The sequence below is a fragment of the Myodes glareolus genome, chromosome 13, assembly GCF_982192425.1.
Source record: "Myodes glareolus chromosome 13, mMyoGla1.1, whole genome shotgun sequence".
NCBI lineage: Eukaryota > Metazoa > Chordata > Mammalia > Rodentia > Cricetidae > Myodes > Myodes glareolus.
The window spans coordinates 48,006,573-48,034,251 of record NC_142038.1 but is presented as its reverse complement, the minus strand read 5'-3'; the positions used below and the strand labels follow the sequence as shown (position 1 = coordinate 48,034,251).

Genomic DNA, 27,679 nt, shown 5'->3' with positions numbered 1-27,679 from the left:
TATAACTCCAGGATGAAAACCGTGCTAGAGAAAGGTCTGCATCCCGCGAGGACCCTCCTAAAGCCTGGAAACCCATTATCAGCCCGAATCTGCTGTTCGCAGTCTTCCTCGTTGCCATTTAAAAGCTTTACAGTTATTTTGGTAAACCTTTCTGAAGACTTTTCTAAGGTACTTGTTTTCCGTTTACATCATTCATGAAAAAAGGCACAGAAAGAGACAAGATGTCACTTCCTTGCTAGGTCCCTGGTAGAGATGGTGGCCTTCAGTTGTAAAGCTGTTTGGTTGAGTTTGTACGTGGGTTCTATCTCTGCAAGCCATTGGCCAGCAGAGCAGTAGGCTGCTACAGCTCTTCATATCCTGGATCTTTTCTGGCTCCATGTCCTGTCTTCAATTTATTGGCAAGGCTTTTCTTTTACTTACAAACCCTTCCAAGAAAGTCTGGCTTTTGCTGAAAGTTTTTCACCATAAATTTTCAGATGGTACACGTAACCCTCTTAATCTAATTGAGCCAGCACATCATTGAGAAGACATCATTTTATTTGGGTGGTATTAGTTGCTATGGTTATTTGCAGAGACTAACAGAGCCTGTGCTCCCTCAATCAGTTTTTTAAAAACTGTTCTCTCAGAACAACAAAGAGGTGTGCCTTGCTGTAGGAATATGCAAAATAATACTCTCAACACAAAGAAAAGACAGAAAAGGTTCTTCAGTGAGATCTCTGAGCTCTGGATTAGCCCTTGGTTTTTCACATGAGTTTTTGTTTTTTTTTTTCCCCCAGCTATGTGTGTCAAGTAGTAACTTGCTCTGGGTTCAGTGTGTATAGTGAATGTGCAAGATGCCTCCTATTTCTGCTTCTGATATAGCTTCCATTATATTTACTGCACTTTAAGTTTTCTCATGCATCCATCTTTCCAGAATCTATCGAGATCTTGAATGTCACCATTGTGCTACAAGGACCAACAGCTTCCGTCTTTGCTTTTAGGTCTTAGGTGGGAATCCAAGCCCTAGTTTCAGAGAGTGTGGTGGCTGGGGCGGCACCACTGTCATATTCTGGGTCCTCAAGCAGGCATGTAGACTTGTAGGACTGGTAGAACATGCATTGACTAGATACCCTAGTGCTTACAGCTTACAGCAAAGGGAATCTTGAGAAACTCTGCCCTGGAGGGAAGGGCTTTCTACAATCAAAACCAAGACTGGAGACTCAAGCCAGGTCCCACTCCTTCCACTTCCCTGTTCTTGCCAGGCATCTCACAGTACTTTGTTGCTGTGAGACAGAAGAACTCTTTTCTTTCCCTGGTCTCCTCAGCCCTAGTCTGATTTGTTTACCTGCAGATCCTTGATCTAACCTGTATGCTTTCATTTTTTTCACCTTTGAGATAATTTTTCCCTTAGTAGTCCAGGCTGTCCTAGAACGTGTGCCCTCCCTGCCTTGGTCTTATGATTTCTCCTCTTAGTTTATCTTTTTCTTCCTAAAACATGCTACTCTCAGGACAATTTACAGAGAAGTTTGGCCTTCTTAGGACGCCTAGCACCCCAGCCTTGTATGTTGACTTGGTCTTTTTATCTGTCTCATCTGGGGCTAGGGCTGTCCCCACTCCCAGGCAATACACAAAAGGAATTTGATGACATCACCACCCTACCTCTCCTGCATTTTAAAGGCTCATTTTAACTAGGTCAGTTTTTTAAGAATTTAATCATTAAAATAATGAGTTAAAAATTGCTTTATTTTCTTTTTTCTGAGGTGGCATGCTAGGCAAGTGATTTGCAGCTGTGCTAAACTCACAGTCCCCAAATGGATTTCGCCTTGCTTTTCGTCTGGGGTGAAATTGTGAATTTGTACATTTTCTAAGCATCTGAAGAAAACCTTTAAACTCTTAAATGAGTTTTTAATAGTTCACTGGAATAGGGTTACTTGGTCACTCTGGTGATTCAATGAGGCAAAGATGTTTAATTATCATGCCACCTAAGGTTCATTTTTGTTATCTTCTTCTCTCTACCTTGCCAGTGATGGACCTTCTGCGCAGTTTCTGCTCCTGGGCAGGAAGGTAGGTGTGTAGTTGCCCTGTGCAAGGCTCTTCCACTTTTAATTCCCAGGATACCTCAGGCCAGTTCATGTTTTCCTTGTACTCTTGGCAAGGTTGAGTAATTTGACTGAAGGCACACGACTGGGAAAATAGGAGACCTGGGGTTTGCATCTGCATTCAAACAAGTCAGACCCTCGAATTTGTGTGTGTGTGTGTGTGTGAGAGAGAGAGAGAGAGAGAGAGAGAGAGAGAGAGAGAGAGAGAGAGAGAGAGAATTTGTGTGTATGAGAGGGGGAAGGAGGGAAAGAGGAAGAGAGAATATGAGGGAGAGAATGTATGAGAGAATTTGTGTGTATGAGAGGGAGGGAGGGAAGGAGAGAGGGATTGATTGACTGATTAATCAATGTGTACTATCCTGGAAATACCCTGTTTTTTTTTTTTTTGTGCCCTCACTGAGTTAGTTTTCAGAATATATTTCTTTGTTCTAACTAACCAAATACCAGTTTTCCTTGAGGGACTTTTTCCTGCACCAGCATTCCGCCTTATCATACCTTCGGACAGCATGCGAATGTACCCACTTCTCTGTATCTGCCTCTGCTTCATGGCTGGGTTCTTTAGGAATGGCTTTTGCATAGTTGACTTGATATTGATTAAATCACTTGATACTGTAGTTACAGCATCAGCAAATGTTTACTAAACACTTCATGTAACACACTGTCTCTGAACATGTTCTGGGCTGTGGATATAGCTCGGTCATTGAACCTGTGTCAATCATGTATGTACCACCCACCCCCTGCAAAAACAAAACATAAGAAATCAAAACAAAAAACCCCAAACCCCAAACCCCAAACCTCCAAACCTCAATCCAGCATGCTCTTATTCTCACATAAAACCCAGTCAGAGGGCTGGAGAGATGACTCAATGGTTAAGAACACTGGCTACTCTTCCAGAGGATCTGAGTTCAATTCCTAGCAACCACACTGTGGCTCACAGCCATCTTAGATTGGATCTGATATCCTCTTCTGGTATGCAGGCATACATGATACATGTATCATAAAATAAAATACATAAACAAAACATATATTACAAAAATTAAAGGCACTTAAATGTGCAAGGATTATTATGGGGACACACTAGTATTTCTATTAAAATACGTAAAGCACATAAATAATGTACAAATATAGGCATATTTGTATAAATGTGACAGTTCAACCTACTAAAGCATATAAAAAGTCTGATAATACTTGGGAAGTACAGATATATATCATCTATGCACATAACTCATGGTAATGGCTATGCTTCTGATCACTCCTAAGAGGACTTGGGGGTTTTCAGGAGGCAGCAGAGCTTCTCTGATGTTATGCACGCTCTTCATTGGCTGCCCAGCAGCCTGTGCACACAGGTCCAGATTGTGAGGTGTCCTCTGTCAAGGGCTTTCCCTTGACTTGTACGTCCTAAAACAGCCTGGGAAGCTCCTTAATAACAGACCTCACCATTGTTGAAGCTGATCTTGTCACTCTTCTGTGAAGACTTTGTTCCACTTTCTTCAGGGGACAAAGTCTATATTCTTTTGATTAACATGGAAGCCCTTCTGGTGGCTGATTCTGACCTTCTTTTGTAGACCCTTTCTGTCTGTGTCTCCGACCATCAGTTTGCTTCTGAGTGTTCTTTTGCTCCACTTTACTTCAGAATTACCTTCCGGAGCCTGCCTCCTGCCCCACACCTCTGCATATCCAAACAAGACTCTGTTCAAGTGCCACCCCCACCCCGTTTTTCTCTTTTCCCTTTGTGTTGTCATTGTCTTTAAAGGCCCAGCTGAAATGATACCCCACTTGTACTTGTTAGCTGCCCCCAATCCCTGAGTACTTTAGCACATGCTAACTTAATTTATAGCTTTGTATGTACAAATTAAACTTTTCTACCTTGAATTCTCTTTAAGGATATGGGACATGTATGAACCATCCTTTTGCTTCTGTAGATACACTGGCATTAGAGCAAAGAAGGACCAGATTGCTCATACTACAGTTTCATTAACTTTATGGTCTTCAAAAAGGATAAACCTAACTGCAAAATGGAGGGAAAAATACTTAACTTGTAGGTGGAACAATTTAATCACTCAGTTTATGCTATACAGTTAGAAATCAATCAATCAATGCATAGTCATAGCTATTTTGATGTGTATTAGTGTGGACTTCAGACTCCTTGTTTTTCTTTAAGGGCATTTCCATGTAATTCGAATTTAATTCAATTCCTTCATCTTGGGAAGAGTCATGCCCGCCCTTGTTCCACCTTATTTCATTTTTAGAACCAACACTGAACATTTTATTAGCCTTAATACCCTGATCCAAAACCACATTTTTCTGGATTAGTGCTGGCTGTGGCCTCATTTTGGCAATATAGATTTAAGGAATAGCTTTAGGAAAATCACACAGATGTATAATCAGAGTACACACCATTTAACGTGGTTGGCTGATGTGCCTCTGGGTATGTCATCTGTTTTAGTGAGAGGAGAGGTGTTCCAAGCTGACCCCAACTAAACCTGGAAGAGTAATATGCCTTTCATGGTTGGCAGTGACTTCATAATATAACCCAGAATATTTCAGATCGCATCCACCCCCTGAGTATTAGGCATCTCTTCCCATTGGAGGCCAGTGTCCTCCTATAGTTAGGACCAAGTATCTTCAGGGTGTTTCCTTTCAAGTTAGCAAGTCTTCATCACAAGGGCTCGGATCTTCCTGAGGTACACTGTCTGATGTGGTTGATTGCCACCTAGTGGACGTATGCAGCACCACGTGTCACAGAATATAGACAAATGCTTTCGTGACTGGTTTTGAGACTCAACATAGTCTTCTTGCTGATGGAATAGAGGGATTCGGGCTGCAAAATGGCATTTAGCCAAAAACTCTATCAGCCTTTCTCTCTACAGCTAAGCACACTGAACTGGTTGTAAAACATTGTCTGAGCCTGAAAACCCTGCCTCCAGTGTGGTGTCTGTGAGAAAGGCCTTGGCTTCTAATAACTCTCATTTTCACTGCTGACTGGAGGCTTGGGGACGTACAGGGGCTGGCATGTGGCTGTGATCGGCACTTAGTTTGCTTCTAGTTTATCTCTCGAGCTCCTTGGTAGAGAGAGAGTTTTGTTTCATGACCCTGCTGATGGTGGCTTTCCCTCCAGCCTTGTGAGAACTGTCCTCATTGACATGTTAGAGGAGGTGGTTCCCTGTTGGTGGTAAGCCCGTTCACTCATCATCTGGCTCCATTCAGATTCCCATTAGCCAGAGAGCTTTTATTGACTTACTCAATCTTTTTTCCTCATTCAACATGGACTTGGGAGGTTCACCTTCAGTGAAGGCTGATGCATCTGTGGAGTATCCACTGTTCTCTTCCCTTGTTCTTTCTATAGCACACATTCACAGCCAGGCCTGAGCAGAGTTTGGAGCGAGGCAACCAGGGACACTGTCCTGCTTGGGTAGGACTCTCTACTTTAAGGCACATCACAGAGTTACAGGGACAAAATTTCTGTTAAGGGGGATTTGCATAGTATTCATTCCAGAAGTGAAAAACAGGGTCGGGTTTAGGTTGGTTAGAAAAGCCAATGATGGCTTCTTGGAGAGAGTGGCTTCTGTGGAACCCAGAGCAGGAGGTGGCAGGTCACATTTTCAGGATCTTTCAGGCCTTGTGAGGGCTGTTAGCCTTCTGTCTCGCTATCACAGGTCTGACACAGCTGGGTTGGAAATAGATATGGGGAGGGCAGAGGGCAGGCTGAGGCAGCCATCCAGGCCAATAGTAATGTCCATTTGGAATAGAGGGCATTGAAGGCTATGAGCTGACACAATTAAGAGCCACTTGTGATGGAACAGATAGGCGTGGAGACAGACATTGTGCATGAGGTTGACAGGCAGGTGTCAACTTGTGCGGTAAGACAGGGAGGGCCTTCTTTGTCCTTGGCTGATCTTAGAATATGGGGGAGAGTTTGGATTTGGCTGTGGAGAGCTTCACTTGTGGGTGGAAATAAAGAGTAAATGGTTATCATTCAGGAGCCCTCTCTCTCTCTCTCTCTCTCTCTCTCTCTCTCTCTCTCTCTCTCTCTCTCTCTCTCTTCCAGTGACTCTCAGGTACTGCACGCTGGCTCATGTTGCTGTGTCCAAACAAGGCAGCATAGCAGGCTTTGGAGGTGATTGCCCAGGGGTCTGGGGCAGCTTTGTATGTTTTGAGATGAAACCACTCAGGGAATGGCTTCAGAATCATTCCACAGACAGGGTGATGGGCCAGTGGAGGGAATCCTTAGCAAGGCCTGGGGACGTTGGTGATTTTTTTATGCATTCTGTAGTTGAGAGGCCAACTCCTAGCAAGTTCTTAAGAATCCACGTTAGGAACTGCAGTCACTCTATATCTGGAGAGAAAGACATGACTAAAGGAAATTCCTAAGGGTAGTTATATGCAATCAGAATAGCTTTGAGGGCACAGAAATGCAGCATATTACCGAAATGAAATATAATTATAAGGTTACCTTGAGTTCTTTATTATGTGGGTGTAGACAAGTGCACACAGTTATGTTAAGTTTTATCCAGGAGGGAGACTGAATTGACTGTGACATCACTGATAAAGCTGTGTGAAGGTGGCTTTGTAAAGTGTGTGAAAAGTAATGACACACCTTCTGTTTTAAAGAAGCATCATGCTTGGGTTTAAGCCTCTCAAGTTCTGTGCAGAGGAATATTTGCTGAGGCCATGGCATCCCGAGGAAGAGAAGGGCACCTTCCTCTGCCCTGAGTGATAGAAGGTTTTGGGAGCAATCTCCCAAGGTCCAGGTTTGTAGCTCCTTTCATATCCTTATTTTCTTCGTTCTCAAGTGGGTCTTGTATTTCTTGGATCTAGGCAGTGATCTCTTTGCTCTGCCCTGCCAGCATCCTGCCGTTCTGCAACAGCAGTTAGCAAAGTAAACATTACTGACTCTGTTTGGCTCCTTGCTGTGGCTTGAGCTGCCTGCGCATGAACCAGCGAGGTTATATGAGCAAGGACTACGGTGCATGGCACACACCAGCTCTAGGCACCAGCTCTTCAGTCCTTACTGGAATGTGCATGGTTGCGTCATGTTTATATTAGGAATGAAAGCTCCAGCAATATGCATTTTGAGAGCTGTATGCCTAGAATGCTGATTTACAGCAAGATACCACAAATACTTTTGTGTTAAAATAGGCAAGAAGCAGTGATGTTTGAATATTCTTACTTTATGTCTTCATCATTGTCCCAAATGCCACAGAGGGACTGTCTTAATGGGGGTGAGCAGTATTGGAGCCTCCACATACTCCAGGGACCTCAGTCCAGAGGATCGATGAGTCTCCAGTGTGCAGAGTGCTTGTGTATAGTAGGTCTCCCTCACTTGTGGGGCGATTCCAATGACTAACACTCTAACTCATCTGGGGTCAGGTAACATGGCTAATAAATAGGTAAGTTGGAACTTGGACCCAGGACCTAAAGCTGGCTGGGGTGAAAGCCAGAGTTTGGGGTTGATCATTTTATAACCAGTCTCATAGGATGCAAGTGGAGAGGGGGCAGTTCGCTTAAATAAGCTGGAGATGTCACGCTTTGGGCCAGGCACAGATCCTGAGCAAGCAAAGCAACAGGTGTCTACTGTAGTTTCCCTGAAAGACTCCTCAGCCAGGTCCAAGGTAAGCGCCTTTCCGGGCTCCAGGCTCTGGAATTCTCATTCCATTCAGCTGTCCTCCCTGGCCCCGAGCCCTGTGTTGACTCCTCACTGCTCATTACCTCATCGTCCGCCAGGCCCAGATCTAGCCTCCCATCTGCTGGGGGCCACCGGGCAGTGAAATCAGGTTACTTTCTGCCTGTAACCGGGCAGGGCAGCTCTTTTAGAAGGGCCCACAGAGGCCCTGCTGTTCGTTTGCTGGTCCTTCGTCCTCCTTGGCAGCTGCTGGCTGGCCAGCCTTTCAGGTGCACCCTGGAGACTTGCCCAAATTCAGTTCGCATTTCCCTTTTTCCTCCTTTGTTGAGGTGATCGTTAGCACAACTCTTTTGTCCTGTTGGGGAGGAAGGGGACCGTCCAGCAGAAGGTGAGGTGATCCTACTCACATTGTTTGCTCGGGTCTTATTTTGCGAGATCTGATTGAGGGCATGTTTGGGCTAAACCGTGACTACATGTAGTCACATTGGCCATGCCTGTGCTTAGGGGCTCCTGGGGTCCTTCTCTTCCACTTTGGAGTTACATCCTTTCTGTTTCCTCTCTGGCCTGCCCAGAGTCTCAAGTTTCCTTCCTCCCCACGGTCTTCTGACTTTTATGCTTGCCAGGAGTGAGCTGTGTTCTGAAGGAGACCCTCTTCTGAGAGAAGCCTAGTTCCCTGCTGTCAGGTTTGGACTCTTCCTGAAAGTATCTGCTCCAGGGAGTGGTTTGAAATTGGAGCCCGTGTTCTTCTCCACCCTGTGTGCCTCCTAGTGTGTTGTAGAACGGACAGCTTTGCCTGGGACCCAGCCCTCTGAGCTGTGGGAAAGTGGTTAGTGGTTCAGGATCTAGTCAGTAGCACAAATTCCTCCTGGAGAACAGCAGCACCCGCTGAGCGCGGTGATGCTATACGCCAGCTCTGACTTGGAAGGGACACTAGGGGCTGGATTTGTAAATCATGTCTCTTCGTCATTTGTGCAACAGGCTCTGAGCAGATTGCACCGCACATCCCAGGAGAAGAGACAAAGCAAATACAATAAAAAAATGAGAATTATCACCCTTAACCTTAAGGAAGAAAATGGGAGCTAAAGAAGGAAGTGCTGAGGGTCAATGATGCTTTAAAAAAACAAAACAATTGTTTTGAAATTACAATATAATTATCTCATTTTTCCTCCACTTCTGTTAGTCCCTCTTGTGTGTCCCCCTTGTTTTCTCTCAAATTCATGGCCTCTTTTTCCTTGGTTATTCACACACACACACACACACACACACACACTCCTCAAAAAAAGCTAGAAAGTAAATTTACCATATGGCCCGACTGTAATACTCCTTGGGCTATGCCTGAAGGACGCAATATCCTTTACTTCACAGATAGTTTTTCAGCCATGTTCACTGCTACTCTATTCATAATAGCTAGGGAATGGAAACAACCTAAATGACCTTCATCTGAGGGAAGGGATGCTTCTATTTAGAGGGTCACGTTGATCTGGGAAGCCAGAACCTCCCATCTTATTAAATCCAGGCCTTGTTACCAGTTATGCCTCCTATTCCCCTCCGCTGGGAGTTTGAACTTAATGCCATTTCCCTTCAATGAGGGAAGCCTGGATAGATGGTAATTTGAATGATTAGCCTAATCTGCAGGAAGGCTGCATGTGGAATTAAGTTAAGCACGCTGTACTGAGCAGCCTTGTCTGTCAGGCCACTTAAAGGCACCTTGGTGATTTTATGCCCAAACAGAAGCTGAGGGCTCAGGAAGGATCATTGGCTTTTATTACTGTCTTAAAGGATAGTTTAGTGTTTGAATTTGACAAGGGCCCCAGAGAGTTTTCATTATAGATACCATGTGTGGAGTTGGTTTCTTAAGAAAATCCCAATACAAAACATTGCCAGGGCTGCTTCTGGTGACTATGGGAAACGGCTCCAATGGAAATTTGTCAAGCTGTGGGCTGAGGAGAACCGGTCTGAGAGGATCTGAGAACTCGGCCCTTGTTTGTCTTTGGCTGGAGGAGGAAGCTAGGCGTGCTTATACCTGGAGACGGCAACACAGGCTTTTCTTGCTTTCTTTCGGATCTATAGAATGTGCTAGAGTCACAGCGCAGCTGTACAACCACACGGAAGGTTTAGCAGCATATACTTGTAGGGTTTGGGGTCCGATATGCGTTCTGATTCAGGTTTCCTCCTTGTTCTCCTGAAGTGGTGAGATTCCCACGTGTCAAAGGGAGATGACAGGTCTCAGTGTGTTTGAGGAAGCAGACACAGGATTAAAAATTATACAAATGTATGTATGTATGTATACACCTCCATTGGCGGGCAGGGCCTTAGTATGCTAGGCTAGCACTTTAACACTGAATTGTGTCTTTACCCCACAGGATTTGAATCGTTAAAGCAATTGCAATAAAAATGTATTTACTATTTTTTCCTTAGATATCCTCTTTATTTTTCCTTTTTTAATTAATTAATTTATTTTTTATTTATATTTCCATTCAAAAATTTCCACTTCCTCCCCTCCTCCCATTCCCCCACTCCCCCTCCTCCCTTCCTCTCCAGTCTTGAGAGAGGGCAGGGTACCCTGCCCTGTGGGAAGTCCAAGGCCCTCCCCCCTCCATCCAGGCCTAGGAAGGTGAACATCCAAACAGACTAGGATCCCAAAAAGCCAGCACATGCAGTAGAAACAAGTCCCAGTGCCATTGTCAATGGCTTCTCAGTCAGCCCCCATTGTCAGCCACATTCAGAGAGTCCGTTTTGATCACATGTTCATTCAGTCCCAGTCCAGCTGGATTTGGTGAGCTCCCATTACATCAGGCACATTGTTTCAGTGGGTGGACGCACCCCTCGCTGTCCTGACTTCCTTGCTCATCTCCTCCCTACTTCTGCTCTTCAGCTGGACCTTGGGAGCTCAGTCCAGTGCTCTGATGTGAGTCTCTGTCTCTATATCCATCCATTGCTGGATGAAGGTTCTATGATGATATTCGAGATATTCATCAGTGTGACTATGGGACAGTATTTACTATTTTGAGTTAATATTTTTTAATTGCTTTTATTGAACTATATATTTTTCTCCGCTCTCCTCCCTTTCTCCTCTCCTCCCCTTCTTCCCTCTCCCATAGTCCCCACGCTCTCAGTTTACTCAGGAGACCTTGTCTTTTTCTACTACCCATGTAGATTAGATCCATGTATGTCTCTCCTAGGGTCTTCTTTGTGGTCTATTCTCTGGGATTGTGAATTGTAGGCTTGTTTTCTTTACTTTATGTCTAAAAACTACTTATGAGTGAGTGCATATTTTATTTGTCTTTCTGGGTCTGGGTTATCTCACTCAAAATGATGTTTTCTAGATCCATCCATTTGCCGCAAATTTCAAGATGTCATTATGTTTTTTTCTCTGCTGTGTAGTACTCTTTCCTTTTCCATTCTTCGGTTGAGGGACATTTAGTTTTTTTTTTTTCCAGGTTTTGGCTATGACAAATAATACTGCTGTGAAAATAGCTGAGCACATGCTCTTGTGGTATGATTGAGTATTCTTTGGGTATATACTGAAAAGTGGTATTGCTGTGTCTTGAGGTAGGATGTTTCCTAATTTGCTGAGAAATCGCCATACTTATATCCGGAGGGGCTGTACCAGTTTGCACTCCCATCAACAATACAGGAGTGTTCCCTTTACCCCACATCCTCTCAGCATAAGTTGTCATCAGTGTTTTTGATCTTGGCCATTTTTACAGGTGTAAGATGGAATCTCAGAGTTGTTTTGATTTGCATTTCTCTAATGACTAAGAATGTTGAACATTTCCTTAAGCGTCATTTTACATTCATCTGTTGAAAGTTCTCTGTTTAGGTCTGTACTCCATTTTTAAAATTGGATTATTTGTTCTTTTAATGACAAATTTCTTGAGTTCTTTGTATATTTTGGAGATCAACCCTCTGTCTGATGTGGGGTTGGTGAAGATCTTTTTCTATTCTGTAGGCTGTCATTTTGTCTTGTTGACTGTGTCCTTTGCTTTACAGAAACTTTTCTGTTTCAGGAGGTCCCATTTATTAATTGTTTGTCAGTGTATGTGCTACTGGGGTTATATTTGAAGTGATATTCTGTGCCATTGTGTTCAAGTGTACTTCCCACTTTCTCTTCTATGAGGTTCAGTGTGGTTGGTTTTATGTTGAGGTCTTTGATCCATTTGGACTTGAGTTTTGTGTATGGTGATAGATATGGGTCTATTTTCATTCTTCTACATGTTGATATCAAATTATGCCAGCACCATTTGTTAAATATGCTTTCTTTTTTTTCATTTGATATTTTTTGCTTCTTTGTCAAAAATTAGGTGTTTGTTGGTGTGTGGATTGATATCTGGGTCTTCAATTTGGTTCCATTGAAGACCAATGGTCTGTTTGGTCTGTTCTTATGCCAGTACCAGGCTGTTTTCAGCATTCTAGCTCTGTAGTAGAGTTTGAAGTCAGGGATTGTGATGCCTCCAGAGGTACCTTTATTGCACAGGATTGTTTTGGCTGTCCTGTGTCTTTTGCTTTTCCATATGAAGTTGAGTATCATTCTTTTGAGATCTGTGAAGAATTTTGCTAGGATTTTGATGGGCATTGTATTGAATCTGTAGATTGCTTTTGGTTAAGACTGCCATTTTTACTATGTTAATTCTGCCTACCCAAGAGCATGGGAGATCTTTCCATTTTCTGGTGTCTTCTTCAATTTCTTTATTCAAAGATTTAAAGTTCTTTTCATACAGGCCTTCCACTTGTTTGGTTAGAGTTTCTCTGAGATATTTTATGTTATTTGTGGCTATTGTGAAGTTAACATTTCTTTCATGAAATGGTCTCAGGAACAAACCTTGCTAAGTATACACAGAAGGGCTTAAAAGGGTAATAATTAGGAAGGCCAATTTAATTTCAATAATTTCTTTTTTCCTGTTTTTCTTTTTAGATTTGTCTTCGGCAAAGCGGAAGTTTGCAGATTCCTTAAATGAATTTAAATTTCAGTGTATAGGAGATGCAGAAACTGATGATGAGATGTGTATAGGTAAGTCACGCCCTCGTGGGAGACAGAAACATTCCAGCAAGCCTTCTCTGGGATTAGGAGACCTGTTAGTAAGGAATCCAGTGAGCAGGGAAGGCACAGATAAGAAGGTCAGGGCGGGTCTCCTCCTTGCATTGGCCCCACTGTCTGTCCAGTGGCAGGCAGGAGGAAGCTGGGAGTTTTGTGATGGCGTTCTGGTCCACCTTCCTACAGTGTCCTGCCTAGCTTCGTGACACTCTCCTTTTTCCCCCTTAACCCAGACACAAGTTCTTAGACTAAGAACCTAAGAGTGAATGCAGATGGTAAAGAGAATTGGGTCAGGGTTGTGCAGCATTAGCTGATGGACTGAGATGAGAATGTTGCTATGTTTTACTTGACTTTTTATTTTAAACTGAATTACCACGTAAGTTGAACTTATCTCAAGTTCTCATTTGTTTGTTTCTTTCTAAAATTTCACAAATTTGATCTGTTGGCCTTCCATTTTGGCCTGGTAACAGTTGGCTGGAGCCATGCAGAGCAGAAACAGGACTCAGTCACTAGCTCCCAGTGTCTCCACCTCTCTCTCCTTTAATTCCCTTACTGAGAGGTGGAGGTGAGCTCCCACGTAGCACCATGCTGTACTGCTTCCCTCATTGCTGTCCCCTGCTCTCTTCCATAGGGAGCTCTGGGCACAGAACATTGGTGCAGCCAAGACTCACCACTTGCTCGGGGCTCATAGTCTGGTTTTTTTTTCCTTCTTATATTGGGCGTCTTGGTTGATGCCATAAAAGGAGGAAGAACTAAGAAGAGATGGAGCTGGGATTGCAGCCCCAATAATAGAGCACGTACTTAGTGTATGTGAGGGGCTGGGTTCAATGTCCAATACCAAAGCAATAACAAGAATTGGGAAAGTTAAGGTTGTTCAGATGATTTTGAGTCTGTTGCCAGGCAGAACACCAGGATCTGGGTATGAGCAAAGACATCTGGGAAGTAGCTGAGAGCAACGAAAATGTGTTGTTGTTGTAAGTCATGATGCTTTTCTGGCATTGCCCAAGTATCCTGTTGCCTTAGTGAAAGATTCTGGCAAAGACCATCTGTGTTAGCCTGCCGTGCTGCAGGCTGCATTCTATTGCAGAGTGGCTTCAGAACTCAGGGAGAAGGAACCCAAGGAGATGCCAGAGATGTGGCTTCTGGTGCCCGCAGGACTATTTGTTTCGTTGTCGTGCCAAAGCAAAGGCTGGATTCTGATGCAGCCCAGCAACAAAGATTGAAGAGGTTGAATCCTGGACAGGAAATCCTTCTGCTCCTTAGTGGAACTCTGCCCCTTCCAGCCTCAGGGCTGGGAGCCTGCCAGCACCTCAGCAGTCCTGGGAACTCTCAGGAATAGGCGGGTCTTTTCCTTGGAGAGATCCTCTAGTTGGTGTTCCAGGAGCAATTAACCTGCATTTTTGGGTCATCCTGTCTTTCGTGGTTAATGATTAAAAGATGAGGGAATCTGAAGACAGCAATTGACTCTGGGCATCCGTGTGCATAAGGAATTGAAATCAGTAAGTTGCTTTAGCACACCCGTCATTTTGCTTTCAGTTCATGGCTTCTTTCTTTCTCTCTTCCAGCGAGATCTTTGCAAGAATTTGCCACTGTTCTCAGGAATCTTGAAGATGAGCGGAGTCGCATGGTGAGTATCTTATGCTGTTCTTGGTCCCAGGCAGTCTACGTGCACTGAGAGAGCAAAGACCCAGGTTTAAGTCGAGACTACCTCTGGGGTATTCTGAGGCTGTGAACCCTTGCAGAATTTGATGTTTTCTCTGAGTGTTAAAGAATTACCAGTGCAAAACTTTGGAAGAGGACCATTGTTCTCAAGATTCACTGTAGGTCTGAGGAGATCGTTTAGTCAGTAAGGCCCTTGCTGCATAAACCCGAGGACCTGAGTTCAGATCCCCAGCACCCATGCAACAAACAGGATTCAGTGGTACACGTCTGTAATCGCTAGGGTTTGCTGGCTAGTCAGTCTGTCCAAATTGGTGAGTCCTGAGTTCATTATAAGACTGTTTCAAAAAGTAAGGTGGAAAAGCAGGCAAATAACCGAGGAATAACATTGATGTCAACCTTTGGCACACATGCACATACAAAGAAGCATGTACATGTGCACGCACGCACGCACGCATGACTTTAGGGTAGTGCTTTCGGCTTTGTTAACTTTTCGGAATCTGGTTGAAAAAGAAGGCATGTGTCCCAGTCTGCTTCTCCACGCTTCATTAAACCCATCCAGTGGTCATTCAGGGAAGGCATCGCCGCTTCACTCTGGCCCCAAGGCACCTGCCACGTAGCTGGCAGTCAGAATATGCATTCTGGCAAAGAAACGTGGCTGTGGGAGCACCTCAGAAAGAGTCTGCAAATTCAAGAAGCCGATGCTGACCTGTAGGTTCCAAGTCAGTGCTTTCAAACCGGCATCTGCTGTCGTTAGTGGGTGGGGTCCCTTTGTGCTTCCCACGTCTCCCAGGTAGCAGGAGGGAAGTTTGATCAGAGGCCCCCAGCAGGCTTCACACTGGCTTGTACTCGGGGTGGGGGTCGGGGCTCATCTCCAGGTAGGCAGTCCCAGAAGGATGCCAAAATCAGAGCATGTGTGTGCAGCCAGAGCCTGACCTGTTCTCCGTAGCTCCTGTGATAGCCGTGACGTCCTCTCTGCTCCTCCCAGTTTTCCAGATGAAGATACTGAGGTTCACAGGGGCCACCTTGTGTCCAGGCTCTCATGGTTGATAGGCTGTGCAGTTTCGATTCAAACCCAAATTGACATTACACCAAAAGATGTGGGAATTTCTTTAAAATTCTCAAGAGGACAGAAGCCCCCACACCTTTGCCTGGCAGAGACCCCCCCCCCCACTACTGACTGCTGCTCACTTGAGCACTAACTGGAGCACTAGCGGCAGTGGCAGGGCCGGGGAAAGAGTGAGTGTGCACATGCTAGTGCCCTAGAAAGGGACATGGTTCTTCTGAGTCTGCCTCAGGGTCATGTCAATATTTGGGGGCGGGAGTATGGTCAGCAAATCACCATGAATACCCTGCAAATTGCTGTGGCCTGCGGTAGGGGAACAATGACTGGATTATGCTCTCTTCAGCTCGCCTCTGCAATTTTATTATTACTCTTTGCTGTCTGCTTCTGAGTTTCTGGCCATCACAAGCCGCTTCCCACCGTGCTCACCGTGGGACAGCTTTATCATCAGTTCGGCTCGGCTCAGCTCAGCGAAGCTGTGCCGTTTTGGAGGAGCCATGGTTGTGGGATATTTTGCCGTCCATTGTGTTTTCTGAACATTTGGTTCATTCCTCAGACTCTGCATGTACCACTTGTGTCTGGACAGTCACTGTGGGCTAGCAAATATGAGTTCCTTGAGGGTAGAGAGTGGCGTCTGTGCTCTACTGTTAGTCCAGTTCCTCCTTACTGTGCTTTGAGAGGTGAGAACCCAGGTCTTGTTGAGGCTGATAGTACTGGGATGAGGACCGGCTGTCCTGCTCCCCATGAGAACACCCGAGCACTAGCATTCCGAGTCTCCTTAGTGCTAGCATCTCAGCATGGGGTACCTGCTGGGATAACTTGAGGGACTTCACAAACACCGATGTCTGGGATCAGGACCAGAGATTAAGTTATTGGTCTAAAGCATGGCCTGACTACCGAGGTTTGTAAAGCTCCCCTGGGGATTCTCATGCGCAGCTGAGGTTGGGAACTGCTCGTCAACTGGCTCAGCACACCTTTGTGACCTCCGGAAACTTGTAGTTGATGTATGGGCTAGACCTACATAAGCTAAGTAAACAGTACCAGTTAGCAATAAAAATCAACTAAGTTCGCTACTGTTACCACACTGCAGTGTTAAAAAATGTACTCTGTAGAAGTGAGTGCTTTCAAAATTAAGAAACACGCACATGGGAATAAATGTGGAGAGCCACTCCTTCCTGCCCCTCACGTTGTCCAGGCAGTTCTTTACTGTGTCCACCAAGAGCCTCTGGCATTTTCTGTGTTGTTGCCATTGTGAAGGGCAAGCATATGATTTAGAGAAAATAATGCTTTGTTGAAGGGAGATTCCTGAAATAATCAGTTGAGAGAAGCATGAGCAATGAGTGAAGACCGTAAAATATTGCGCTGCTTTTGAAAGGACTGTAGAATCTTAGAGCCAGAGCAATGCAGCCCCCTCATTTTTCTGGATTAGAAAATTAGAGTCCAGAGAATTTAAATGTTTTGTTCATGGTCACACACTTGGCAGCTTGTCTGGGGGTCACTCATTCACTCATTGGGTCATTCAGAAGTGTTTGAGTGTGCCCTTGTTTCTGACTTCATTGTTGCTTTGGGAACACTGGGGGATGAGCAAGCCTTTTCAGGGCTGGCGTGTGTGTTGGTAGATAGTTCTGAGCCAGAAAACTACCTGGCCTCTGAGCTCTGAAAGGCTTCTGGACAGCTTGTCTGAATTACAGCTCTGGAGGTCTGGGAAGGCCTCCACAGAGAAGTGACCTTTAAACTGAGACCTTGATTATAAGCTGTCCAAGTGCATCAGAGAGAAGAGCCAGAGACAAGGGTCCAAGGTAGGACAGATTTGGTACATTCCAGGTATGTTGGTGTGACAGGGAATCAGAGTGTGGGAACTGATGGCTGGGCCCTGTACAATACAGCTGGGAGGCAGCCAGTGGTCAGGAGGCAGAGGTCCCAGCTCCAGTTAATTCCCTAAGAAACCCATCAGGCGTGAAAGGTCTTTTCCATAGATGTCCGAAGGTGTTTTAGATTTTAATCGAGACTCCATGTTGATGTACTTTGCTTAGGTGAATACCGAACTTATGTCACCTGAAGCTTGAAGCTTAGACGGCCTCTGACCCCAGGTCCCTGCACCCTGTAGTGGTTGTCTACTCTTTAGATTCACTTCTTCTAGAACTCAGAAGGCTGAGGTTTAGAGGACTGTAATGCCCAGGCTGTCCTGGGCTACACAGTGAGACTCACTCTCCAACAACAGCAAACTCTCCTTGGGAGGAAGGTCCCATTAGGAGTTTCTGAGCGGATTCTCTCTTAGGAGCTATTACACAGTGGCACATGGACTGGGGTTTCATTTGGAGGCCAGAGGGAGCATTTGTGGAAGAGCTGCTGTACTTCACTGCTAATCTCTACTTTTCTTCCCCAGATTGAGAACGCCAGTGACGTGCTCATCACACCCTTGGAGAAGTTTCGAAAGGAGCAGATCGGGGCTGCCAGGGTGAGGATTTTGCAAACTTTGTTTTGCCCTTTAGGATGGAGTCTGAAGACAGCAGCACTTCCTCCTGGTCCAGCTCAGCTCCCCTGCCTTTTACAAGAGGCTGAAGTGCAGGCCGCCTGTGGCCACATCAGGAGCCATCCCAGTGTTTCGTTGTCTGATCGTTGGGTGCTAATTCATAAACCACTCAAGGTAGAGGTGTTGCCTCTTTGTGCTAGGTGGCTGTGTGCTTGGACAGTGGACTGACTGGTTGGCCTACTCATTTTTGTGTCATTGTGAGTGGGGTGGGGAGAACCAAAACTGCATTTAAGCAGAGTTATGAACTAGGCTTTGGGGACACAGGGACTTCTTATAAGCCTCATTAAACTTAGTATATTTACTTATTGTGTGTGTGTGCGTGTGTGTGTGTGTGTGAGTGTCTGAGCGCGCGCGTGCGCACGTGCAGACATACAAATACACACACACACACACACACACACACACACACACACACACACACACACCAATAGTGCTCGTGTGAAAGTCTGAGAACAGCTTTCACCATTTGGGACCCAGAAACTGAATTCAGATCATCAGGTCAGTGATGAGCACTTATTAACAGTTGATCTATCTTGCCGGCTCTCAGCTCATTTTTTGTTATGTGTAGAAATGAGCCTGCCTTTGTTAGATAATTCAATTCTTCAAGAGAAACTGAAAATTCAGAGACTTATGAGAGATTTCCAGTGAGTAAATATTTTAAGAACACACATATCCTTAATCTAGGCCAGACTCAACTGCATGCATGCTTTAGCCCAGAGGTCACCATTTGTGACTGACCTTGAGGCATTGAGACCAAACAGCTAATTCATTCATTCACTTATTCGTTTTCCTTCTTTCTAATTTAAATTTTTATTGAAAATAGATTTTTTTATACATTTTAGTCTGACATGGTTTTTCCTTCCCCAACTCCTACCAGATTTTCCCTATATCTCCACCCACGCAAATTATGACTTTTTCTCTTTCTCTTTTAAAAAACAAATAGTCAACTAAAAAAAAAAAACCAGCTTCCCCTAAAACCAAAAACAAACAAACCAGAATAGGACAAAACAAACAGGAGAAGAAGCCAAAGAAACACAAGAAACACACACACACACACACACACACACAGAAATCTCATAAAAACTCAAAATCAGAAACCGTATTATATCAACAACTTATAAGGTCAAAAAACTGATGAGACAAAGCACCATGAGACAAAAGCCTCCAGAAGGACCATTGCATTTCTTCTGTGCTGCCCATCACTGCTGTGCACCCCCGACTTTATGTGTGGTTTGTGTACCCAGGGAATGTGTTACTAGAAGAGGGCCGAGGGAAGCCTGTTCCCTTGTCTGGAGTTAAGTCACTAACTAAACTAGCAGAGTGTTAAAGGCCCTGCAGGGGAGATGTTTTCATCCTAAGGTAGCAAGAGGCTTCTGTCCCATATTTTCCGGACATTCTAGAGCTGAATGAATTCAAACGCAGCCCCTTGAATCATCCACGGGGGGTGGGGGTGGGAGAGTGAGGCAATTCCATGCTTTCTGTAGGTTTAACTTTGGAAACTGTCCTGGAGAAGTCCTATACGACTAAGCTTCTTTGCCTCCCTGCCTTCCAGCTGCTTTTTAGAAATAGACATGCCTACTAAAAAGGATAATGCTTGGTTAAAGCTTTCAGAGGGCTGCTTAGCCTTACTTTGAAGGGAAGACCATGGAAGGGTTTTTCTCCTTAGTTTACAGCAGATTTGTAACCATTTCAGTTTACATTTAGGAAGAAAAGTATGTATTGCTTCTGTTCCAGAGATGCAGGAGCATGTAATTGGAAGGAAGTCTTCTACTAAGACTCTTGCCCACCACCACGCCTCCTGTAATATCCAAGACTATATGGCTAGCAATTCTCTTAGTGGTCCAGCAAGTCACCTTCTCTTGCATGGCCTGGGCCTGTGTGTTCCTCTGTTCAGACACCTACCGCAGAGGTTCTGACCTGCCTGTCATCCTTACTGTAGCTGCTTCTAATGGAAAGCACAGACACCCTCCCACTCTGGCCCTCCCCTGTATTGTTTTGGGAGTTACCATAGTTACTGGGGAGGAGCAGTACAGCTCCCTCTGGGTTTACCACAGTGATCCTGTGACAGGGTCATGCACCTTTGCCTACAGGTGGGATGTGTGTCACTGCTTTAAGCTTCCCCCAGGCAAATCGTTAATGATTCATTTTGGTACTTGAGGTGATTTCTCATCCCTCCTCCTTTGTCATTTCTTGTTTTCTTTCCCAGTGTACCCCCCTCTCAACCCACCCATACATTCATATCATAGTAGTATGTGAATTTGAGAGAACGCCTACAAAGCTTAAAGGCAACCCAGGGAGTCGCCTCAGAGACACCCAAGGAGCCAGTGGGGCTCTTCGCCTGTTTTGGGTGGCCCGGAGCTTGTTCCTGAATTCTGCGTATCTGATGCTAAAATTATTTTTTTCCCTCCTGCCTCTCTTCTCTGCTGCTGCTTTGGTTGCCATAACAACCTGTTGCACAGGGGTCCAGGAAGGGGAGTTTGTCTTAGATTCTTTTTGTTATTGCTGTTGTGATCAAATGCTTCAGACAAAGGAGCTTAAGGAAGAAAGGGTTCATTTCAGCTCGCAGTTCCAGGAGACAGTGCATCATGAGTCACAGTGCGAAGAGCTTGAGGCTACTGATCACATCACATCCCCAGCCAAGGGACAGAGCAACGTGTGTCTGCTTCTCCTTGGGTCCTCTCTCCATACAGTGCAGGATCCTAGTCTGACTGGTACCTCCTCCAGTGGGAGAGTTTCCCCCCTCGGTTCACACAGTCAAGATAATCCCCCATAGGTATGTTGAAGCCTGTCGCGGGTGATTCCAGATTTTGTCAAGTTGACAACTGCGCTAACCACAACAGGGCCTTTGGGTATTCTTGTGCTAGAGGCCACTCAGGAATAAAGTGTGACCCCCAGGAATAAAGTGTGACCCCCAGATCTTGTCGTAACTGTGGCCCTAAGTCTATACTTCTGAACTGAGCAAGTTGGCCTTTTCTACACAGGAGGCAGAGCGGCAGTGCTGTGCTCTGTAGCGAAAGCAGGACAGACATCTGAGAGTAGTGGGTAGGCGTGGGTCTAGGGCGAGGCTGCGTGTCCCAGATCTACCGTGTGCAGCTTTAGACGTGGAGGCTTTTGAAGCTCCATGTCCCGATTTCCTCATCTTCAAAAGGGGACAATGAAACTTTTCCCCATAGAGTGCTCAAGAATAAATGAGTGAATCCATATGAGGCACTTAAGGTAGTGTGTGTCCCACGACTGTTTGAACAGAAGGACAGTGCTTGTCATTTCGTCATTCTTCTGTGGTTATGACATTAGGTCGCACAGATCATTAAGAGTATATGGGAAGGGCTGAAGAGATGGCTCAGTGGATAAGTGTGCATTTTGCTTTTGTAGACGACCTGAGTTTCATTCTAGGACCCATATTGGGCTGCTCACAGCTGTTTATAATTCAGGGTATCTGTTGCCCGCCTCTGTCCTCTACGGGCACCTAGTCACATGTATAAACACACACACACACACACAGAGTTAAAAATAAAAAAAAACCCATAAAATATATATGAGAGCCCTGCACTATATTCTGTAGTCAGGGTTAGTGGATGACAAGCAGATATGGTTGCCCTGGCTGAGAGGAGAGCATTAGACACAAAACTATAACAATACCTGGTTCCAAACTGTGGTACATGCTTCGGGAGGGTTGTCTTCATCAAGTTGACACTTGCAAGTCAAAAGTTGCATTTGATGAAAAGAAGTGGTTGCAGATGGCAAGTACCTTATCACCATTAGCACTACCACAGCTGTCACCGTTTCCATCATTCCTGTCACCATCAGCAGTGACAGTAGCAGTAGCGACCCCCCACTCCCACCAGCATTATCACCACCATTGCTGCAGTTATCACCGTTTCCACATTGCCCAGAGTTTCAGTTGCCGGGATAAGGCCCCATGGCCAAAAGCAAGTTGAGGAGGAAAGGGCTTCGTTACCTTCTACTTCAGAGGATAACACCAAGGAAAGTCAGGGTAGCAACTCAAGGCAGGAACCTGGAGGCGGGAACTGAAGCAGAAGCCATGGAAGAACACTGCTTACTGGCTTGCTCCTCACGGCTTGCTCTCCTTGCTTTCTTATAGTACCTAGGACTACCAGCTCAGGAGTGACAGCGCCCCCCACAGTGACTAGGCCTTTCACATCAATCGATCAATAAAATGTTCTTCAACCCAATATGGTGGGGACATTTTATCAGTTGAGGTTCTCTTTTCACTTATATCAAGTTGACATAAAACGTGCCAGCACAGCCATTATCACCTCTACCATCATCACCACCACTGCTGCCACCATTATCACAAACACCACCACCATATGGTGACAGTGACTGCTTCCTCCAGCACCATGGGGCTGCTACCTGTACTACCAGTGGCCTCTGTCACCACAGTTGTCACCCCCTCACCAGTATTCCCATCCCTGGAATATACTGCGTGTTGTCCATGCGGCAGCTGCTTTGCTAAGTGCTCTCTGTGTTTGAACTCACTTGATCCAAGTAACTCTGTGAAGAGCAAGTGTTCTTATTTTGTCAGAGTTGTGAGCTGGAAGATGGAAGCTGAGCAATGATCTCATCTAGTCAGCCTGTGTTTGTAGAGGAGCAGGTTGGGCCTTGGAAGGTGATGGTGGTAAATGAGGCTGGAGAGAAGGCTTACCCATTACGAGGGCATATATGTTCTCTCCGAGGACCCGAGTTCAGTTTCCAGCACCCACAACAAGCAGTTCACAACAGCCTGTAACTCCGCTTCCAGGGCATTCAGCTTCTACCTTCTGGCTTCTGAGGGCACCCGTACTCACTTGCACATACCCCTACCCAGACACACAGAGATGCACCTCATAAAACACAGTATCTTTTAAAGACTAAAAGGAGAAAGCTACTAGCTGAGCACCAGCAGCCATCTCCGCTTGCTTCACTGACTCTGTGTGACCAACTGCCTCGGACGCTTAGAACCACGACTTACCGTGGGATGGCCTGTACCCCGGAACTGACTTACCGTGGGATGGACTGTACCCCGGAACTGACTTACCGTGGGATGGGCTATACACCTGAACTGAGCCAGATGAATCCTTTCTTCCTGAAGTTGCGTTTGTCAGTATTGTATGATAGCGTTAGACAAGGCATCGGTGAATTGCATTAAATACGGCTCTTCCTGCAGAGGCCGTAGTGAGGTCTTGGTGCTGTCTCAGCATGGTGCTTTTTCCTTCCCTCTTTCTCTTAGCTCCCTCTCTGATTGTAGCAATTCAGTGACCATGGACTCTGGAGGCTCCAGTCCTCTAAAAGTTACAAAATGCCAGTGACTCATGCCCCCTGGCCTTTCCTAACCTTCGGCTTATGGCCCTGCCTGGCTGTAGGGTGCTCTGTGGGGTGGCTGGCCCCTAGGCTAGTGAGAGTGGATTTGTGTGATGTGAGGGAGTTGAGTGGAGTTGGAATCCAGCTTTGGGCTTATGAATTAAGGGAGAGGAGTTGCTTGCCTGGGCCTTTCTCAGACTTGGAGGGGAATGCTTCTGTGAGCCTTTCCTTGACTCACGCTTGCTTACTTCGTGGTGTGAGTATGGAGAGGATTCTAGAGCGCACTCAGATTGTAGGAATGGGTTCATGCCCGCTAAGTGTGTATATGATCATTTCTGCTCTCGGTGAGGCTTAGGAGCTTGCTCCTGACCGGAGAGATGCTGGAGCTTGATAGACCTTCTTGGCTCATAGTGTTCTGCCCGAGGATGAGTGTTCTGCCCTAGGATGCCCTAGCATTGCTGGCTGCCTGTTCTGGGCGCCTCCCCTCTGCCTCCTCAGGTGTTCACCAGGTCTCAGTTTTCATCTCTCCCCACTGAGGCCTCTCCTACGAACCCTCTGTTCTTTTTTTATTTTTTTTTAAAACCTCTTACAGTAGTCTGTAATTATACTACTTATTTGTTTCCTGGTTAATTGTGTTTCTCTTCCCACTAGAATGTTCCCATCATGAGAGGAGGAGTCACTGCCCATAGTAGATCCTAGGACAGAGTGATCGCTAGTCCTGAGTTTGTGAGATGAATAGAGATGCCTTCCTTATCTAGCTGGAACGCCTTTCTTTTACAGGCTTTAGAGCTGCACAGAATATCTCATTTGGGCGCCAGATGAGTCAAAAGCAGGCTGACACACTGGGGTAGTGCACCCGAGCATTTGTGCTGGACTCGAGCAGCTTCCCAGCCCCACCCACAGCGGTGTGGAGGGCAAAGAGACCGACTGCCTGTGACTGTCTCAAGTGGGCAGAGTGTGGGCTTTAAAGGCAGAGCTTGCTAGCTTGGTGTCAGCCTTGTCATTCTCTGTGACATTTTGCAAATTGCCTTCCTTCTGAGTTTTCTTACCTCTAAAATGGGGAATAAAAATAGAACCTTGGTGACTCAAGAGCTCGGTGGGAGAGCACAGGTTGATATGTATATTATTAAATCATTTTTCATTTCTTAGACAATAATTTAAGCTAATAAAACCTTCTCAAAAAAAGGGAAGACTTTTCATGTCTCAGTTCCTTGCCTCGTGTTTCCATGGGCCACACCAGGTTGTACCATGCTGCCGCTGCCTTCCAGTCTTACCGTCCAGGCTTTCACGTGACAAGTGATACACTTTCTGGATGTCCCACGCCATTGTTATAAGCCCCATCCGTGGACAGCAGTGATGCTTTGACTTTGGTTTTAAGGTTTGCCTGCCTCGATGGACATTATCTAAAGAGTAGGAGCATCATCATTTTGGGTGGTGGGAATGGTGACCTGTGAGCACACAGAGGTCCTGAGGGATCAGCTACTTCACTCCCGCAACCTCTTACTCTTTCTCCTTCCCCCTCCCCAGGAAGCCAAAAAGAAGTATGACAAAGAGACAGAGAAGTACTGTGGTGTCTTGGAAAAGCACTTGAATTTGTCTTCCAAGAAAAAGGAAGCCCAGCTGCAGGAGGTGAGAAGCCACAGAGCTCCTGCATGGTGTTAGTTTTTGTGTGGTGCTGTGGATAGAAGCCGATTGCTGTGTGTGAGCCGATACCTGGATTGGAGGAGACCCGAGAAATGGGGCTCCAGGTGAAGCCTCCTCCAGGGCCATGCCCTCCTTGTCCCACTTCCTTGCTCTGTAACCTGCTAGTGGCAGGAACAGTGCTGCCCACTACCTTCTCGTGGGCTGTGCCTCTTCATCTCCAGCTCGGCTTTGCTTGCTGCTTCTCTTACCCTTGGCCTTAATGCTGCATTTCGCCCACCTGACCTCCTGCCTTGTATTAGTGCCTTACGAGACTGGCGTCTGAAATACTTGGGTTTTCTTATCGTTCCTTAATAATAGCTTTTAATTATTTCAGTGCAGCATTTGATACTTTTCCATGTTTTTATTTGTAATAATATATTACTGTAATCCATGTATTTTGAATGTTGTTAATCTTTTTTTATTAAAATAGTCTTTGATTGGGCATGGTGGCAGAAACCTGTAATGCCAGCACTGTAGGCCAAGAAGGAGGACTGTGAGTTCAAGGCTGGCCTGGGCTACGAGAGAGACCCTGTCTCAAAAAAACAAGGGTTGGGGTGTAATCTTAATGCCAGAGTGCCCCACCCACCACAAAAATAAAGTTCTCTGACCTGCTCCTAGTTTTCTGGGATATGGCTTTAAAAGAACATCATTGGAAGTTCTTTCAAACACTAGTTAATTCTGATCAAAGATCAATGTGGTATGCACAAAGCTGCCACCATCTTTCACTGTTTTCATAGCGTTTTAGTTTGGGGGAAGCCATGAAAGGGCAGCAGTGTGGAATGCTGCTGCCACCTAGTGGATGATGATATTTTAAAGAGTGGTGTGTTCTTCAATGTCTATGAAGTTTGCACCCCAAATCATATTTGTTCCTTCGGCTAATACTCCCTGGCTACGTCTGTGGATGTCTGTTGAGGGCATGGGTGTTTAGTGAGAGTGAGACAAAGGATCTGCTCTTGTGGAACTTAAAGTTCTGGAGTATGTCTCCCAAGAAACACAAAATAATTGCTTGATAGGTCAAGTGTATGCATGTGTGCACATGCATGCATATGTGTGTGTGTGTGTGTGTGTGTGTGTGTGTGTGTATCTGTAAACATAGTGTTTGGAATAGTGTTCAGTAGCTTACCATTTTTCTTCGGTATGATGAAGATTTGATTTCTTTTAAAAACTTACTTCCACATATTTTCTTCTTGCTTAGTGTATTCCTTAGTTAATAGCTTGTTCTCTCTGTTAAATTCTGTCTTGTTTGCAGGCAGACAGCCAAGTGGACCTGGTTCGGCAGCATTTTTATGAAGTGTCCCTGGAGTATGTCTTTAAGGTGCAGGAAGTCCAAGAGAGAAAGATGTTTGAGTTTGTGGAGCCTGTGAGTAGCTGTTTGCTTCCATCTGAACCACCCAATAGCACAGCACAAATTCTGTTGTTCTTAGTAAACTCCCAGAGTCAGATATTAGAGGGCGAAAGCTGAGAGGTCAGAGAAGCAGAGCGTCCAGCCATTGGAGAGACCTTTTACCTCTACCGGATCCTTAGACTGAAGGGGAGAGAGATCCTGTCTCTACTAATGCTCAGAATGCATGCTCAGGTTGCATCTGCAGACTGCACTGTCTCCATTAAACCTCAGATTGCAATGAGCTCCTCTCTCTTCCTGCCTTACATTCCTCTCTCTGCCACGAAAGAGTGCCACACAGGAAAAAGTCTGACCTGATGGTTGTACCGTCTTGTTAGAGTTCCATTCATCTGGTGCCGCTCCACCTACTGTGACACCTGAGCAAGGACTCCACATTTAGGAAGCCATGAAGGTGGGGAAAGAGATATGGGAAGGGACAGGGGAGAGGTTTGGAGGGGAGGGGTAGAGAGAGAATGGATTTTGTCAAAATGCATTCCTGTATGAAGAGTTCTTTAAAAAATATTTGGCCATAAAAAGACCTTTCTACATTTAAAAAATAGTGTTCTTAAGCAGAAAATTCTTGCTTTTGATGAGTATTATTCCAGCTGGCCCATCTGACTTTGGAGTTGGTCTTTCAGTAGGCACCCTTAACAAGTAAGATATCACACCTGTTAGTTTGGGTTGAATGACAGCCACGAAACCCTCATGCCCGACAGATGTTTACTTCTGACATGTTTGTCAGGTCTGGCTACACAGGTAGGTGTGGCTGGGCTCGTTTTCCTGGGTTTTCTTCTTCTCTCTTTAGTCCTTCCTCCTCCTCTTCATCACCACCATTATATTTCTGTTAATAAATTCCTAGAGGCAATTCCAGATGTGCTGCATACTAGCTGAGACCTTGTACAAGGTTACATCTCAGTGTTCCTGCTTCTTCATTTGAAAACAAGGATAGAACCAGTGCACCCCTCCCAGCCGTTTTAAGAACTGAATCGTGTAACGGAGGTGAGGAAGGAAAAGCATGGGCTTCCTTCATGTTGTCCTTGCGTAAATGCAGTTTGAACAGCACTGTGCAGGAGACACCCCTGGGGGCTCCCACCCTTAACTGTTAGCATTGGGCTAGAGAAGGGTGATCTGAACCTCTACCACTTTGAGAGCCACTTTGAGCATTGTGATGGCCTGGTTCTTCACCGCGGAATAGCGTCTGGTTTATTCAGGCAGAAAGGAAACCACGAGAACGCATTGAGTGAGATTTCTGGGCGCACAGATGCTGGTTACCAAAGCTGCAGATGGTGGGGTGTCTGCAGCTCAGATAAAAGTGCTTCCAGT

General features: G+C 45.5%; 1 protein-coding gene across 6 annotated transcripts in view; it reads left to right on the top strand.

Annotated features, from left to right (window-relative positions):
• Arhgap26 (Rho GTPase activating protein 26) overlaps positions 1–27,679 on the top strand; it is a 398,943-nt gene that overhangs the window by 94,763 nt on the left and 276,501 nt on the right. For all 6 annotated transcript variants that reach the window (XM_085699929.2, XM_085699931.2, XM_085699930.2 and 3 more), the window contains exons 2-6: positions 12,617–12,712; positions 14,302–14,363; positions 17,845–17,916; positions 24,820–24,921; positions 26,225–26,335. In XM_085699929.2, coding sequence (XP_085556055.1) covers positions 12,617–12,712; positions 14,302–14,363; positions 17,845–17,916; positions 24,820–24,921; positions 26,225–26,335 — 443 coding nt within the window. The remainder of the gene's footprint in view (positions 1–12,616; positions 12,713–14,301; positions 14,364–17,844; positions 17,917–24,819; positions 24,922–26,224; positions 26,336–27,679) is intronic.